This window comes from Condylura cristata, unplaced genomic scaffold (assembly GCF_000260355.1).
Source record: "Condylura cristata isolate star-nosed mole 26May11 unplaced genomic scaffold, ConCri1.0 scaffold00018, whole genome shotgun sequence".
Lineage (NCBI taxonomy): Eukaryota > Metazoa > Chordata > Mammalia > Eulipotyphla > Talpidae > Condylura > Condylura cristata.
Genome location: NW_004567119.1, coordinates 24,342,885 through 24,360,698, shown reverse-complemented (window position 1 = coordinate 24,360,698; position 17,814 = coordinate 24,342,885). Strand labels below are relative to the sequence as shown.

The 17,814-nt window shown below is 40.9% G+C and overlaps 1 protein-coding gene across 5 annotated transcripts in view; it reads left to right on the top strand.

Moving 5' to 3' along the window:
• ESRRG (estrogen-related receptor gamma) overlaps nucleotides 1-17,814 on the top strand; it is a 535,542-nt gene that overhangs the window by 357,299 nt on the left and 160,429 nt on the right. For all 5 annotated transcript variants that reach the window (XM_012726909.1, XM_004685433.2, XM_012726908.1 and 2 more), the window contains one exon: nucleotides 7,883-8,298. In XM_012726909.1, coding sequence (XP_012582363.1) covers nucleotides 7,896-8,298 — 403 coding nt within the window. In that variant the 5' untranslated portion in view covers nucleotides 7,883-7,895. The remainder of the gene's footprint in view (nucleotides 1-7,882; nucleotides 8,299-17,814) is intronic.

Below are 17,814 nucleotides of genomic sequence, written 5' to 3'. Positions count from 1 at the left end.
TTTTTTTTTTAAGTATAAATTTAGTTTAGCCACCATCCAATGGGGAAAGATGTACTTTGTGATCCCTGCTGAACTGTGATTCCCCCACTACTGCAGAATGTTCTGGAAGCCACCTTAATCCAATAATGGATAAAGAATTTATACTTTCTCACCACTATGATGCCGGGTTTCAGGATCCAGTTCAGAATTTTACCTCAAGTGGTCTGGCCCTCCTAGAGGGTGGCAGCTGGTTTATGGTTCATTGTCATTGCTTTTTCCAGACCTTTTCTTCATGAATCTAAGGTGTCAATTTTATGATCTCAATGTCCTTCTATCATATCCTAGAAGCATTCTTGTTTCCTCTTTGAGTGTAGCCAGGAGAAGAAGAAATAGAAAAGTGGAAGCCTGAGCTTCATGATACAGATTTGATTTGTGAACTCCATCACCAGAGCAATTGTGTAAAGCATCTATATTCAACTGCAATTTATAAATATTAGCACTTAGACTTTCTGAGAGTTGACTGCCTGTTTTGTTTTTTTTTTTTTTTTGTCCTTTAGCGAGATACTGTTGGAAGGTCTTCATTTAGTTGTCCTTCCCTTCCTGTGAGGTTGGATTTGTTTCTTCCTTGGCTGCTTGAAAGCAGAATTGTCTGAGCAGAAGCTAACTCTATTGATCAATATTTCTGTTTGAAAGACCAGAGATTTGTAGAAGTTAAGAGCCTATTTCTTTTCCTCAGAAAGCTGACTACAGAGGAGGTCTGTTCAGGGCATAGTAAATCTCTAAGACTGAAGAAATGTTACATTTAGCATATATCTTAAGCTTCATTGGATGACTTGAATTGTGTTTTTTTTTCTTCCCCATTTTCACGTTCCCTTCTTATAGCAGTGCCCACCTCCTGCCACAGGCTAGTTCATTCCACCTTGGGGATCGTGATGGGACCAACATGTGGCCATTTACTTTCCAAGTGGATTTTTCTAAACTCCTTCTGGTAGGCTTTTGGTCCTTGCAGAGTAGCCAGTGCCACGAAGAGATATTCTTAGGGCTCAGATATAAAATGCTTGTTTGGCCGATGGTGTCCCTCTGAGCTTCTCCCCAGACATTTCTCGAGATTTCCTGTTATCATCCCTAGGTGTCGTTAGAGTAAGGGCAATTTTGAGGATGAAGTTAATTAAACTACATTAGGGCAAATATACACACTTGTTAAAACACTTAATTTGCCTCAATAATATTGATTACATGGCAGAAGTTTGTTTAAACGAAATGGTATTTCCCCCCTACTGATGCCGTTCTTGAATGCAATCTGTATAATATCTAATAGCCATCATCAGTTAAGTATCATGTTAGTTATAAAGTAATGTCATAAGAATTGATTTGGACTTGGCAGTGGAGGAGACCTCTCCCTTCAAAGTCGATGTAGATGATCATTCAGAGTTTTAAGCAGAATCGTGATTTCTATAAGCTGTGTGTACTTTAGAGACGTATAGCTGCTCTGTATTACGTGAGTGCCCATTATATGAAAGAAAAGCTCAGACAGTTAATTATGCAAAGCATCATGTATGCAATTACCCAGCATTATTATGCATTTAACAGTTTTATTGATTTGCCGGTCGCTCACTTACTGTATTTAGAGCAATAAACAAGGATGTTCATCCCCAGATTGAAATAGGTCCAAGAAAACAAGCTAAGGATAAATGACTCTACTAGGCGCCTCTGCATCCGATCGAATTTTTAAATACTGAAACTGTCAACAATCATAATGTGCAACATACTGTGATCTCATGGGACCAAATCTTTTCCCGTTAGTAAAGTTTATCAACCAGGAAGCACAAGCAGTCATCTGACAATACAAATGGAAGCACCTGCAGTTTCCTACATCTAAAATAGTGTGGCTAACTTCATAAGACCGTCCTCAGTGGGCTTTAACTTGCATGTTGTGATAAAATGGTGCATTTACAGACACGTTCTGACACAGAGATAGTTATGATACCCCCAGTCTCATTAGCTTGCACACTCTTCATTTTGTGTTTCTCTTTCCATCTCTCTGGGCCTTTGTTGCTAAAGTGAACAATTCTCTATTTCCCTTCCTTTGTTTTAGGGTGAAGGCAGAGGGCTTATAGGTCTCTCTGTAAGTCAGATTGGATGAGCAATAATCATGGATTTTTGATATTAAGGGGTTTCCAGGGCTGGAGAGTTCAGTGCTTTACAGCACAGTAGTCCAGCAACCTAATGTCCGAGCAAAATTGGCTGGAACAGCACGGCTGAACTCCAGGGCCCTAGGAATAGGTAGACTTTTGGCAAAGTCCTTCCTCTTCACTGTTTAGTCAGTAGGTGTGAATTACATTCACTGGGCACTCCCCTTTCATTCACTGGCCAGAAATGCTTTGGAAGCCTTTTATTCACTGGTCCGGAATTCCCTTTTTTGGGTGCAGGGCACAGTCTTTTATAGAATTCTGGAACTTTCAGTTTAGCTAGGGCTCCGATCTGTTTTTTGCTGGAAGCAGGCCCTCTGTCTCCACCCTACTTAGCTTTTGTCAGCCACTCAAATGTCAGCTTTGCAGAAAGCTGTTTGCTTACTCGTGTTCTTGGTAGAGTAAGTTGGAAAGCGTCTTTTATACTAAATGCATAAGGTATTTGTTCAAAGACTTGAGAAGGAGCATTACTAAATCACTGTGGTCCTGTTATGCAGAGAAGTCTGTTTCCTGAAATGGGCCTGTGGCTTGACTAAAGAAGGCCTAAAATGTTGCAGAAGGGTGTGTTTTAATCTTTCTGAACATGTGGGTCAGCATTTGCAATGCTTTCTTGGCAATGAATGATCTCCTTCTGTTGGGTTAACCAGGCAGACCTTAAGATATTTCTTATTAAAAGAAAAAATCCTTTCTCTTTCTTTCCCAACTAAGCCAGTGTACCTTAATGCAATGATGATATGTTAGGCCCTGTGGTTGTCAAAGCATCGTATTACGGTGATGCCGTAATGACACCCTGTCTCTGTAAAGTAGTCATGTTTTCTCAAATCACACGTTGCACCGTTGATTTCTGACATGACACTTCATTCGGTTGCTTTCCCTTTCTTCGGCATCACCATTCTCTGACAATAGCAGCTGGTGCCCATTTCCTTACTAAGTGATTCACATTTTGCCACTTTACGAGAGTGCAATTAGTTGAAGCAGGGGAAAAAAGCCCATTGTGAATCGAATGCTTAAAGTTGGAACTCAGGCAGCTAAAGGAGCTGCCGGGCTTGCCGGCTTGAAGCTTGGGCCTCAGGGAGCTGTGTTCGTCAGGGGGGTTTTCTTCTAAAAGCATTAAAACAAAACCTACAGGGTAATAAAAGCTTTTATTTTTTGAATAAAAGATACCTAACTGTTCATCCGATGATTTCAGGAGGCAGGAGCCCTACCAAATCCTCATAGATTCATTCTTATTTTGAATAAGTAGTGATTAAGTGTCAGAACTTGGCAATCTTCTTGTCTCCCAACCCTGAATTCTGTTTCAATGAGAGTCAAGGACTCGTTCTCTTCTCTTTCTTACTTATAAACTGAAAGTTTGTGGCTTCAGTATCCTCAAGTAAAATTACAGGATATATATTTTTCAAGAAATTTATAATGACTGTTGGTACCTCTTCAACTCCTAAAGATAAATAATATAAAATCGTGATTTCTTGAGTTGTTTCTTTAGTCTGTTTGTCTGTTACTAATATAGGTGTAATCAAATTTTCTAAGACAATCTGGCCTTAGTCTAACAATCAGGAATGTCAAAGCAGCAAATAAATTAGAACTGTTACATAATTCCAAGGATTAAATGGAAGTTGTTAGAAACTTACCATTTCACCAAAGTGCTAGTAGTATATAAGATCATGCCACATAAATGTCATATCAATGGTTGAATAATAAAAAGATTGGCTAAAGGAAGTCCCTCCTGTGAAATGTAGACCACCCCGCACTGGATATTGACTCTTGTATATAAAAATTCAAACTTGTGGCAACTCACTCAAGGTGGCACATTTACCTGGATTTAGGTAGAATCTCTAAGGCTTGATAATTTTAGTTCACAATGATGTATTCTTGTTTTCAGATATCTTAATTCCTATACAACAGCAACTGGAGTTGGTTCTTTGTCTCATACTCACTCTACATGCACAAACATATGCACAGTTAATTAACTTTCTAAGTTGCATTTTTATATAGCCCAGCAACTTTGGAGTTTTCTTTGCCTGATTGTTAGTGTCTGACAACAAAGTCCATTTTTACCTTGCTGACTCTCAGGCAAGTGCCTATATTGAAGCAGAATAATTAGAATTAGCTGAGGCTATATCTCAAAATGTGTCAGAATGCTTTTTAAAACACTGAAATTTCTCTGGCCTCGAGAAGACTTATATTCACAGATTTCGTTTCACATATAAAAACAAAATGTAATTCTTGATATTGCTTTTGATATTTGCTCCAGTTTATTCTCAGAGAAGGGTGTTTAGAAAGTTACCAGTTTTCCTTGTGCTTCTGATCATGTCTCTTAAAATAATAAAATAAAGACAATTACACCTAGGCTTTCAAATAAATATTTCTTACAGCTTCCAACACGTGTTATTTCTATTCATAATTCTTAACTGAATTTAGATTTTTATTAATCCAATGTGACCTAAAATTTCTGCATTAACAGCACAATGTGGAATTGGGCTTATTCTCTTTGGTTACAGATAAAGCCATCATCTTGAAAATGGTTCTTTCTGACAAAAAGGTGTTCTTTGGAAATAAAGTCTTATTCACTACATTCCTCTTAGAGTTAATGTGAATTTTAGTGCCTCTAATTTTAGATTGAAGTGAAGTCTAGAATAAAACCCACCAGCTGACAATTGAATTTATAGATAGTTGTGAATATTTCAGGCTTGAATAATAGAGCTGTAGAATTTCAGAGACAGAGAGGGAGAGAATTAAGACCGCTATAGTTTTAGGGTATAATGAGTTGGTGTCTAGGAAGTGTTCAGTGTAATAAGGTAAGTAGTAATTAGGAGAAAACTGTGCTCTTTCAGAGGTTCTGTTTCAGTGTCACTCCTACCCCAGGGAGGGAAACTCCACCGGGCCGACCCCTGGCCAGACCCATGGCTTTCTCTAACCTTGTGTCACTCATGGCTGAGCTATGGATGTGTCATCTCCCCTGAGCCATCACTATCCCACTTGCCATGTTACTCCTTTTTTTAATTCAGGGAACACCTTTAAAAACTCCATTAATATCAAAATGTTTTTACACTGGGTTGCAGCGACACACCTGAGTTCAAAACCTGTTCTTCCCCCTTCTTAACTGTGACTTTCAGAAAATTGAGTGGCAGCTGAGATTCTTTTGCCTGAAGACATAGCCCCCCTCCAAGGGGTTTCTGGGGGTAAAGTGAAGTACTTTCTTTGAAGTATTAAGGTCAACAGTTGGGACAAAATACACACAGTTTGTCAGGGATAATAACAAAATACATTTGAGACATAAACTTTTGTTGCTTTAATATACAACTATTCCATAAATGGAAGGACAATTTCCGACCTTGTTCCTTAGTTAGGAGCTCTGAAAACTTCCAATGGAGGTAGTAAGAAAGTCCAAGAAGAAAATCAGGAAGAAATTGACTGTAGAAGGTACAAGACAAAAGCTGGAGAGTGAAGAGAAAAGAGGATCCAGAGAGACAGTTCTGGGTTGTGATCAAACAGTCCCCAGCATTTTCTTCTGCAAAGACAAAAAGAAGTGGTGCCTGGCAGGGCAGATGGCGAAAGAGTTAATTGTCATCGCTGTGAGAAATTCAGTGCCAAAGCGAGGAAAGGGGAGCCACCATGTTTTAGTACCCTAATAACTTCTCACTCTCGCCTGAGATCATAATGTATGTGTGAGCAGTCCAGTAATTATAAGGTAATAAGTGAAGTGGTGGTGTAAGTGCTCTAAATTAAAAGGAATTCACAGGGCTGCTGTAAGTCAGCGCCGACCCGCTTTCTTTCAAACGTTGGCTTGAGGAAAGTGCTTAGCCCAGGGTGCAAGCAGGGAGACAAGGAGAGCGATCTATTAATTACCGTGCTCATTAACAGTGAAGGCACAGCAGCAGCAGATGCAGGAGGGAGCGCGCCCAGCTTCCGGCTGGGAGGAGCGCTGTTCCTTCACTAGTTCTTGAGGAAAGGACAACACACGTGGGTGGGCGAAAGCCAGGAGGTATTTTTGTGGCTCTCTCCCTCCTATTTGCTTGTTCCATCTTGATGTGGCTTCACTGGAGAAAGCAGAAGAGAACAGCCGGTATGAAATAGATGTGCTAAGAGGCAGATGCTTGCTTTACTTTTTAATGTAGGACAATTTATGCTTGCAAATGAATTCTTTACTCTCCAATGGATATTCCCTGAAAGGAAAATTCCATACTTTTCTTGACTTTAAGTTCACAGAACAAGTGGGGGGATGGGACTTGGAGGGGGACCATGAAATGTGGACAGTGATAAAACGTCATGTGATTTCTAAGGGCAAGCGATCTTTGCCTGCTGTTGGAAATTATGCTGTGACTACTCCCTCAAACTCTAGCAAATGACCATTTCCCTGTGGGGTTCCCATAAATCACCTTTCCACTGGGAAGCAATTATCAGGGTCTTTTCCTCAACTGTCACCTCTTCTTTCTAGAGTGGGCTCTCAGAAGGTGCTGAGAGAATTTGCTAAAAGGGGTTTTGCACTATGGTGAAGGGGAATGAAAATCAGACCCATTATATCTTCTCATCTAATTACCTTTTCAGAAATTTAATCACTTGTGAGTCCAACAAAGAAAGAGGGTCAAAATGTTTCTTCTAGATAAGAAAGATGGTTTGCCAGATTAGATATGCCTCATCATATTTCCTTCCAGGAATTGCGATGCTAACAGACTAAAAGAAGAGGAGGCAAGAGATCACCAAAAATTCCACTATTTCTCAGGACAAAATTTCATGCATTTTTCCCTTACTCAATATGAAGTGTCAAATGCATGGAACTAGGGAAAACTTGAGGCTCATGGGTTTTATTGATACAACTCATAAACAATAGCAAATCACACACATATACACAGGCACACATACATAAGCCTGTACACACAAACACAGGCGTACACAGATATGCACAGACACATATACACAGATATGCATTCGCAAACACACCGTCCACGTACATATATATTCATCAGTGCTGGTAATCATTTCACTCAGTTTTGTAGTCTCTAGGAAATAATCCTAAAATATTGGCCAGTTCTTCATACTTGGTACCTTTCTATATTGCTAAATGGCTATGAAATAGAGCAATTTAAATAAAGAAGCAACGTGATTGAGGATATTTTCCCTGTGTGTCTCAGTCAGATCAATAAAGAACACAGTTATGCCTATGGAAGCGTGCTGACAAACAGTAATTACAGAGCTGAGGAGTCCTCTGTGCAGCCTTGAAAGTGAAAGTTTGATTCTGCTTATAATCAAATAGTGGTGGCATCAGAGAGAAAGCAGAAGAATAAGTAGAGTCAGGGTAAATGCCTTCTGAGAAACGATACAGACTTGGCAAATCATTCCTCTCTCACTGATAAATTCAGAATCTAGAGAGTTGACTTAGATATTGACAGAGATTCTCCATGAAAAGGGGGAAATAGAGGAATTGGACCCATTACAGCTTGTTTATGGCCCATCTGGGCACTTTGATGTAACCCTGACATGGCCTTATGCTGATTACTTTCTTGTAGAGCAAGAGGTATAGACCAGAGAATGAGTGATGCACTGTCCCTGGCTCTTCAGGAGCAGCTCTTTCATAGCGCAATCCTTTTACATAGGAATTCTTATTCTCTCCGTCCATTCACTGTCACCTGCTTTTTCTTTTCCTGGGTCTCTACCTTGTTGGTTTGACATGTTCTCCTCCTCTTTCTCCCCTTGTGTTGTGTCTCTCCCTCTATCAGGCTTCTCTGCAGAATGTCAAACAAAGATCGACACATTGATTCTAGCTGTTCGTCCTTCATCAAGACGGAACCCTCCAGCCCGGCCTCCCTGACGGACAGCGTCAACCACCACAGCCCAGGCGGCTCCTCGGACGCCAGCGGGAGCTACAGTTCCACCATGAATGGCCATCAGAACGGACTTGACTCGCCACCTCTCTACCCTTCTGCTCCTATCCTTGGAGGGAGTGGGCCTGTCAGGAAACTGTATGACGACTGCTCCAGCACCCTGGTGGAAGACCCCCAGACCAAGTGTGAATACATGCTCAACTCCATGCCCAAGAGACTGTGTTTAGTGTGTGGGGACATCGCTTCTGGGTACCACTATGGGGTCGCGTCCTGTGAGGCCTGCAAGGCCTTTTTCAAGAGGACCATTCAAGGTAAGTGGTGGGCTGGGTGGTCCCCTGCCCCCTTCCTCTACCTCCCTTGACCTTTTTTGCTAGTCTTAGTGTTTTATCCTTGCTGTTTTTCCCGTTTATTATTATTTTTCCCTTTATTATTTGTATTAATGGCCACTCATAATTATAACATCATCTAAGTTTCAGGTGTGCATGCCTGAGAATCAACTTGTATACCTACACATGAAGGTCACTACTAAGAGTTCAAATTGCCCCTTCTCCATCCCATTCTCTCCTTTGCCCTCATTGACTCATCTCTTCTCCCCATTCCTACAGGTACCACTCACTGGTGTTAGTCCAAAACCTTATTTCCACACTTGTTAGTCAAGAATCACAATCTTCGTTTTATCTTGAGTAGAGAGTAGAAATAGGTTTGTAAACTAAACTCCACCCCCAGATAGGTGCTCTCTCAGTCTTACCTTCACTGGTAAGCTATAAGGATGGAATAATAATTAGCTTTGTGTGGAGCTTAAAACAGCAGAGCAGGGTAGCCTGTGCAGAAAATGGACAAATAAATGAATGCTTTTACCTCTTCAGTTCTCCTCAAGATTCATGGAAATAATAAATGTGGTGGGCATATGTTCTTAACTTGGGCATGTATCAGACATACTCAGAGAACTTGTGAGAATGCATATATCATCCAGCTCTACCTCCAGAGTTTCTGATTCAGCAAATCTGGGCTAGAATCTGGAGAATTCATATTTCTAGCAAATTTGCAGAGAGGCTGCTACTGCTGGTCCAGGGCTATACTAGGAGAGACTCTGTTCCCTCTACATTTACGCAGCTGCTTCTTCCCTGGGATTGAAAAGAATTGGCATAAAAGTCTCCCAAATCATATCAAATAATAAAACGTGTCCCCAATACATATAAGACATACCCAAACCTTTGCAGATCTCCAGATTTATAAACAACATTTTCCCACATACTGTGTAGAAAACTATGATTGAAATTTACAAATGTTCCTTTTTTTTTTTTTAAAGATTTATTTATTTATCCATATAGAACTGGGGTACAGGCCAGAGATGCGGAGGGTGAGAGGATTCACCAGAGACAGAGTGGGGAGCAGAACAGGCAGATCGACGAAGTACACTGCTGAGGGGAGCAGCGGGCGGGTCAGGAGAGGTCTGCCACGCCATGTGGTCACCTCTGGGGCAGGCGGGAATCGAACTCATGCGGAAGTGGCTTCAGCTTCTCAGTGCAGTGCTTTAACCCGCTGTGCCACCAGGGAGGGCCTTACAAATGTTCTTTTAAACTAGTTATCCACCATTCAGAACTCAATTCATTTAAAAAAGACGTGAAGATATATTCTCACAGAAAATTCTATTTCACCTTCTTAGGCAGACTTTTGAAGAGAATAAGGGAAGGAAAACACTGTTTCCTGAGAATCCCTTGGGTATCTGTGATGCTACCCTGCTCAGTGGCTGGCAGAGGGTGTCTTCTAACAGCCCATCATGTGTACCAGGGGGTCTTCTGGCATACGAGCCAGCTCACTGGAATCTTCTAGAAACCTTTAGAAAATACCGATACTAGAGATCAGGTCCCCAAACTCTAAATTAATTGACCTTTTGCATGGAGGGCAAAGAAGGATATTTGAAAACTTCCTAGTTAAAAGCTTCATTAAAATCATGGTTGAGTACCAGAGTGCCGTGCCCAGCTCTATATCCAGGCTCTTTAACTGTGCTTGGACCAGCAGGATTTGCACCACTTGGGGATTGCTTGACAATGCAAATTCCTAGCCTCGGTCATCAGAATCCCCAGGGCAACTCAGCCTTAGGTGACCCTCCAGTGTTCCGATGCTCATCCATCTTGATTTGCACTTGAACACTGTCACAGTGGTTGCTGGACATGATGAAATAAGTTGAAAACTTTGGCATGAACTGGTTTTCAAAGGGTGAAAGAGCTTATTTTGATTAAACGATAACCCTTCCAATGGTGATTTTGAAGCCCCGAGTAGGTACACAGATTTATCTCCCATGCTCCCTTTTTAAGGGTGTCTGGAGCATGAGTCTTCCCAACCAGTGGCACTGAAGATTTTGTGGTGTCTTAGGACATGCTGATAGGTGGCACCTTTGCCACTTACCTTTCTGTTACCGGTTGTATAGTTTCCTTGTGATGTGGGTGAGGAAAATACAATTAAAAAGTTTCCTTAAAGTGCAAAGTTTTTAAAGACTCTTAACATGGAATGGAAATTTAAGCCTCAATTTTTTTTTATAGACTTTTGTAGGCTTACAAAAAACACAGGCCAATTTAAAGTGGCATAGGTATAGCTAAAATGACATATTTTGATAGCTGAATCTTCCTGTTTTATGGCCCATCATTGGCATATTTTACTAGTATTCTATTACAAAAATCTGTCATCCACTGGATAATTCTATTCTTCATTCTCACGTATTTTGGAGGTTTTCATATCTACTTCATGGGATGTGTCAGGGTAAAGTGAATTGAAAATCACGTGTAAAGAGAGTAAGTAAAAACAGTGCTGTTTAATATACAAAACTCCCTTTTACATTTGGGCATTTCAAAATTCTCTTCCATTTACTTACCAATGTTGCAAAATAGGAGAAAAAACACACTTGAAATCTTTAGGTTCCTACCAAGCCAATTGTCCAACAGTGTCAGAACAGTTCTGTTTGATAAGAATTCAAACATGAGCAATTTGATTTTATGAACTCAAGTTTATACCTCTCTGAGTCTAAATACACAAAGAAAAGCAGATATTTTAGAATAAATTAACAAATACTGCACATGCTGATTTAAGTAAGAGGTTTCTATTATGGAAGCCATTCTCCCACTTACTCAACAAATATTTGAGCCATAAAACATGCTGATTTGGACTTTCATATTTTCAAAATTTTCTTAATACTTGCTCACAAAGTCCATGGTCTGAAATGAATTCCTCCTATAAATGTCTCTTGTCTTCAAGGGATGCCCAATTTTAAGTCTGTGGGAGGGATGTGCATTAAACTCTCTGGCCCTTAGTATATTTCTGAAGGTGAAACAGCTACGTGAGAAAATGATCTGATAATCGTTTAAAAAAAATCACGATAGCTTATATATTAACAGTTTTGTCACATGTATTTACTGAGCAATAACGGGGAGAGAACAATTGGAATTCTAGGCCTGATTATTCCTTAGGATGCTGAAAGGCTACCAAAAGCTTAGCAGAGCAGAGCACAGGGTGATTCTTGGCATTGATATATGGAGCTCCGCTTTACTGCATATTGGAGAGAACAACTTTCAGGGATTTTGAGATGAGACAGAGATGTCACTGTCCAGATTAGCACTCTGGACTTGCCCACCTGGCTGCACTTGTAGCTGGCAGCTGGGTGGCACTCAGTCAGGCTTCCTCGCTTGCTCCATCAGCAGGCATCACACCATACTGCTTGCTTAGTCCCCAGAAGGCAGTGAGGCAAGTAAAGGGATTAAACTGTGAAAGTATAATGTAATAATTAGGGTGGTAATTGTGAGAAAGATTGGAACAACCTCTCCTTGCTATGGCCAAATAGCATTCACCATTGAACTCCAAAAATGTTGAAAAGTGGCCGGAATCTATGGCATCATCACTGACCCTTGCACTGATGCACAGAACCCATTCTTGTGCCTGGAGGAAGCATTGTAGCCAAAGTCCCCTTGACAGCTAGTAATCTCACTCTTCTCTCCCTGAAAGCTCTCCAAGGAATGAGAAGGGATTACGCAAGTCTCTACTGTCTCACAACCCTTCTGCCAAGACATTGTGTAAGTTGGCTCTGCCCCACCAGGGTGTGGTTCTGGCTTTACTGGGTTGGTCAAGGCACACCAGCATTTGAAGCCATAGTCCCAAGGGACCCACCTCTTTAGACTCTTTCCTGTTTTAATTATTTATTTTAATAGTTGGTTATACAATGTGTCGTAAATGTAAAGTTTAGAAGTTGAACAAAGTACTTCTTAAATTTAGAGCCTAAAGAACACATATCCACGAGTTTATCTTGAGAAGGTAATGAGAATTGTTCTTTTTCAAAGCTGAATGAGAAGGGCAATTAATCACAGATTTAAGTGAATGTCAACCAGGAAGGTGTATATTATTTATTGACTGGTTCCAAGTTATCATTGGAAAACCATTGAATTAGGTCAACATTTGGTTAGGTAAAAGTGAAGTGGGAGGGGACTGCTTGTTTGTTTTTTTCACTGTCCAGACACTTTTTATAGGACTTTGGCAGATTTGCCTTATCATCTGAGAGGGTTACTGGAATAGTGGATTTCATTTTCATTCTCTAGGCTTATTAAATCTTGAGTGTGTGATATTGTTATTCTGATTTTTCTTTAATTTTAGTTTTTGCCTCAATTCATAAATCAGTATGGGTTTGCTTTTGTTTTAACTTTTCACTAAGAATTTTCCCTAACTCTCATTCAGACGGCAGGAGAAGGAAAATATGTTTATATTATACATACTTCATTATCAAACACACAAAACACCCTAAAGTTTTTATTTCTAAATAAGAATATGGAAAACTCTTTATAGGCAGACTGAGGAGCACCCCAAGACTCCCCAAACCTTCATATTTAAAATGGGTTCTGCCATCCGCCACATAAAGACAAAGCATGTGAAAGAACTTTAATAGCATGGAGTGCATAGAGAGAGAAGAAAGGATAGTACTTTCCAATAAAATACCCAGAGTTGGTCCTCTCTGGTGGCGCAGGGGGTTAAAGTGCAGCACTAAGAATCGAAAGCCACTTCAGCATGAGTTCGATCCCCGCCTGCCCCGGAGGTGACCACATGGCGTGGCAGACCTCTCCTGACCCGCCCGCTGCTCCCCTCAGCAGTGTACTTCGTTGATCTGCCTGCTCTGCTCCCCACTCTGTCTCTGGTGAATCCTCTCACTGCCCCTGCAACTCTGGCCTGTACCCCAGTTCTGTATGAATAAATAAATAAATCTTTAAAAAAAAATACCCAGAGTTGCCCACTCCCTTGTGTGTGAATGCCCGTAAACAGGGGTGGCCCAAAGCTGGGGTGCTGAAGCCCAAAAGTTTGCCGCGAGTCTAAGGCACCTTCTGGTGGGGAACCACAGGAAACAGGCTGAAAGTTCTGGCAAGTCTGGGATTAAAGGGACAAAAATCAAAGTACAAGGCAAGATAAAGGCTGCCATTGTCAGCCTCCCCATGGGTTTCTTAACCACTTCTCTTATAGTGTGTCTATCTGTCCACCAAGTCCCTGGTGCAAGTCCATGGCTGAAAAGCAAGCGGAATGTCTTATCACAGGTCTCTGCTGTGCTGCCTCTGTGCCCTCTTCCAGGTCATCCTCAGGTACTCCTCCCCAGTATTGTCCACTGATCATCAGGTAGGGCGTGGGACATGGAACCTCCTTTTTTTATTACACTGTTTCAAAATGAGTTTTAGATACACACAACACACACACACACACACATTTGTGTGGCTACTCTAACCATTTCAACTCTTCATTCTCGTGCTACCTAGAAGGCATTGTTTCCCTCCCTTCTTTTGAAAGGAGAAAATTACAACCATGCTTTGCTCAATGTCAGGGGCACATCGTGTAGGTATCAAGGGGCATAATCACACAAGTCTGGATGCTGTAGCCGCCTGAATACCTCACCTAGGTTGTGGACCCTATTGTGAATGTGCCCTATCATTCACCAGAATGTTGATAAGTAAAGCATGACTGTACCTGTTCTTAATATATGGGGTTAAGAAAGGTGGTATTCATAGCAGCATGGTTTTAGATTCATATAAACCTGGCCTAAGTCTCAGTCACTTACCAGCATTTAGACCTTAACTTCTTTGTGCCCTCATGTCCCAGATGGAAAGATTAGCTGAGAGAATGAACTTCAAGGTGCTTGACGCATAATTGCTACTGAGTTATTGACTTTGGTTGATATTGGCAGTATGATTGAAGTACTCAACATGGGCAATTCAAATATTCTCATGCAAGGAAGTGTCCTTGATGCAAAGCAGGAAGGAGCCCTGCCCTTCCTCTGCACACAGTTATCAGCCTGATCGGTAGCCATGAAACCTGTGTCCGTTCCTTGTTCACCGGTGCTACTTTATATGAAGGAGGCATTTGAGTTAAGTTGGTTTTGTTTGAAGTTCTGGTACTCAATTAACCTTCTGTCACAATGGGTAGGAAACTGGGTGACTCATAACGGAGTCTGGATCTTAGAATTTGATGCTCATGTAAGCTTAATGTGTGGGCTTTAAGGAATGATGAAGCAGAATGTCTTTGCAGAGAGGAGTGTAGGAGTAACCGCTGTGAGGAAAAGTCCATGCTTAGCATTTGAAGCACCTGGGACAGGAGAACGGTGGACACCCACATACTGTATATGCCAATATTTAAAAGTGTGTGGTAAGAAGCTGTGAGATAAAACACATTCTATGCTTTTATTGGGTGCATGTGTCTTCTTTGTGACCATGGAGGCCAACATTGCACTTTAAATTCTCCGACGTGTAGGTGGGTTTCTTTCAGAAAAAGGAGTGGAAGGATTGGAAGTTGTTGGCCTGCAGCCCAGTCCGTTTCTCTTCCTCCCTCTCTATCTCTTCATTTCTCGGCACAGTGAAGACCTGGCTGCCCATATACCCAGGGCCCATCAACCCTTCCTAAATCTGTCCTTGACCATGTGTGCTCCTCAACATGTGCACCCCAGAAGAGTGACCCAGCCCTGGCCACCTTCCAGAGGATGGACCAAGACAGAGGCCCACACATGCCCTGGTGATTTCACCGGTAGTTTGTGGGTCCTAGGTGCAGAGGACAGTGGGGCCCAGAGGGGTCAGTTCTAGTGGGGCCTGTTCTTATGGCTTACTGGTGGGCCTCTTATACCACAGATGCCTTCTAAAACCAGTTGCTCCTGTGAACTGGGTCAATAGGTGGCACTGGCAAGAGGTTGGCAGTGAAATACCAACCATGTGCCAAAGGCTGTAGCTCAGTCTGTGGGTCAGATGCTGCTGAGTCCTTGCTCTGGGATGGCCAGTTCCTTCATGAAGCAGATGGTGTAGCTCTGGAGGATCTTCCCTGGTGGTTGTATTGTCTTTGCCACCCTGTGCCCTTTTAGTCTTTGAATAGAGTATTAGCAACACTGGAGGAAACAAGAACTTTAAAACAGAGTCTGTATGTCATCTAAACTTTCCAAAGGGAGACAATAATATATTTTCTATTTAACTTAAATAGTGTTTGGAGAAAATAATTAGCCCAACTTATAAATGGCAATTCTAAAATGCTAATAACTTCTAAAATTAAATTCCAAAAGAATATGCAAACATTTAAATTGTCTTGAAGGATCACAGTGATTATCAGTTGGAATGCAGTATTAAATATTAAGGTAATATTTTCAGAAGAAATATTCTCTATAATTCATTTACTTAATTCAAAGCTTGCTTTTGTTATAAGCTGAATTGTTTTCCACATTTTCTTGTATTTGATGTCAATTTTGTCTGATTTTTTTAGAAAAATGCATTAATGCTGCTGAATTATACACGAGAAATAGAATTCTAGTTCTATTTTAATTGTTAGCATCACTGTAATTTTATTTTTTTTAAAGATTTATTTATGCAGATAAGAACCGGGGTGCAGGCCAGAAGTATAGGGGTGGGTTTAAGGGATTCATCAGAAACGGAGTGGGGAGCAGAACAGGCAGGCAGATCTATTGAAATACACTGCTGAGAGGAGCAATGGGAGGGTCAGGAGAGGTCTGCTGAGCCATGTGAGCCACCTCTCTGGCAGACTGCTTCATAGTGCTGAGATTTAACCCCTTGTGCCACCAGAGAACGCCACATCACTGTTGTTTTCATAGTAAAATTTATTATGGCAGCGTTTCTCTGTTGGTAGAGAAGATATGAATGGATGTTTTAGGAAGCAGCATCAATTGCAAATTTATTTTTCAGTTTTGACCTCACTGGAACAACTCCTGTAATAAATGATCCTTTCTCATGCTTAGTTGTGACTTTTCAATATTGACCTGAATTATCATTACTTCTGAGTTTGTTGGAGATTTCCTGGTCAGAAAACTTTTCTACAAAGAATCAGACAATGAATCACAGAGAATCTGTCTGAGGTTGTGTGGGTCACTTGCTTTCTGTGGGTCCTGCCTTCTGCTTCTCTTCCCATAGCAAAACCATTCTGAACTTGCGGCCATGTAAAAATGTGGCTGGGCCTTGATTTGAGTGTTGAGCATAGTTTGGCTAATTGCTTGCAAAGAAAACTCTCATTTTATCTTTCTTGTAAGCAAACTTAGTTCCCAAGATTTTCATTTCAGAAGATGTCTGAGGCTGCTTTGCATACATTATTTGTTTAGACTAAAAGCAATTTCTCTTGTGATTTTTTTTTTTTTTTAGTTTATCTCAATTTTTGGAATCTTTTCACTTTTTTAGGGATAAGGTTTTTCTAATCTTTTTACCGTTCACTATTATGTGTGCATATTACATGACTAATTTTCAATTTGTGGGGGTATCCGAAGACCCTCATAATGTTTAAACAGTCACCCCACTCTTGCTAAAAGGATCACTAATCAAAAAATGAGCAGGGGGAGGGCGGATGGGGAACAGAGAGAAACAAGTGCTGATGAGGAAAACAGAATTGATGTATATTAAAATAAAAACATTCAGGACAGTTGACAAAAAGTTGCATCTTGGATTGTATAAAAGAGCTGTGATTCCCTTCGGAGATGAAATTCCATGATTGATCTTTGATCAAGGAAAATAAATAGATAATTCAAATATCCTCACTATATTTTTGTCCTTCAGATGCTAGGGACTCAGTTTGTGACACCAGACCTCTGTTGTCTGCTCCATGTTTATTAAACATACCTGTATCTATGCTACTGTGATTTGCAAGTCATTTGAAATGTGCACCTCATGTTAACCTTGTCTTGTAGGGGACAGGATGTGAGGCAGCTCACAAGGAATGGCAGGGTGGCGTGTAGTGACTCATGACAAAATAATTTTCTTTTTCTTTACTGGGAAAGCCCTGGACACTGATTCATTTTTCTTCTCTATTCCTTGATAAAATTAGACAGTGTCACAGACCTGATACCATGTGGACACATGAATTGCAGTGCTTTCTTTTGAAGTGACTGAAAGGACCTTAGCATTGTTGAGGCCTAGTCATTAGTATTCTCCTACACAATTTGCAGTAAAAGAAATAAAATGAATAAAAGCAAAATTAGGTAAAGGACGCCAATCAAGTTTTAGAGTTTATACTAAAAATAAAAATGAACTTATATTGAAAAGAAGTTTACTATTTATTATTTCAAATTTTTTTAACTTTTTTTTTTAAAGATTTATTTATTTGTGCATACAGAAGTGCATACAGAACTGGGGTACAGGCCAGAGGCTCAGGGGCGACGAGAGGCTTCACCAGAGACAGAGTGGGGAGCAGAACAGGCAGATCAACGAAGTACACTGCTGAGGGGAGCAGTGGGCGGGTCAGGAGAGGTCTGCCACGCCATGTGGTCACCTCCGGGGCAGGCGGGAATCGAATTCATGTGGAAGCGGCTTTAGATTCTCAGTGCTGTGCTT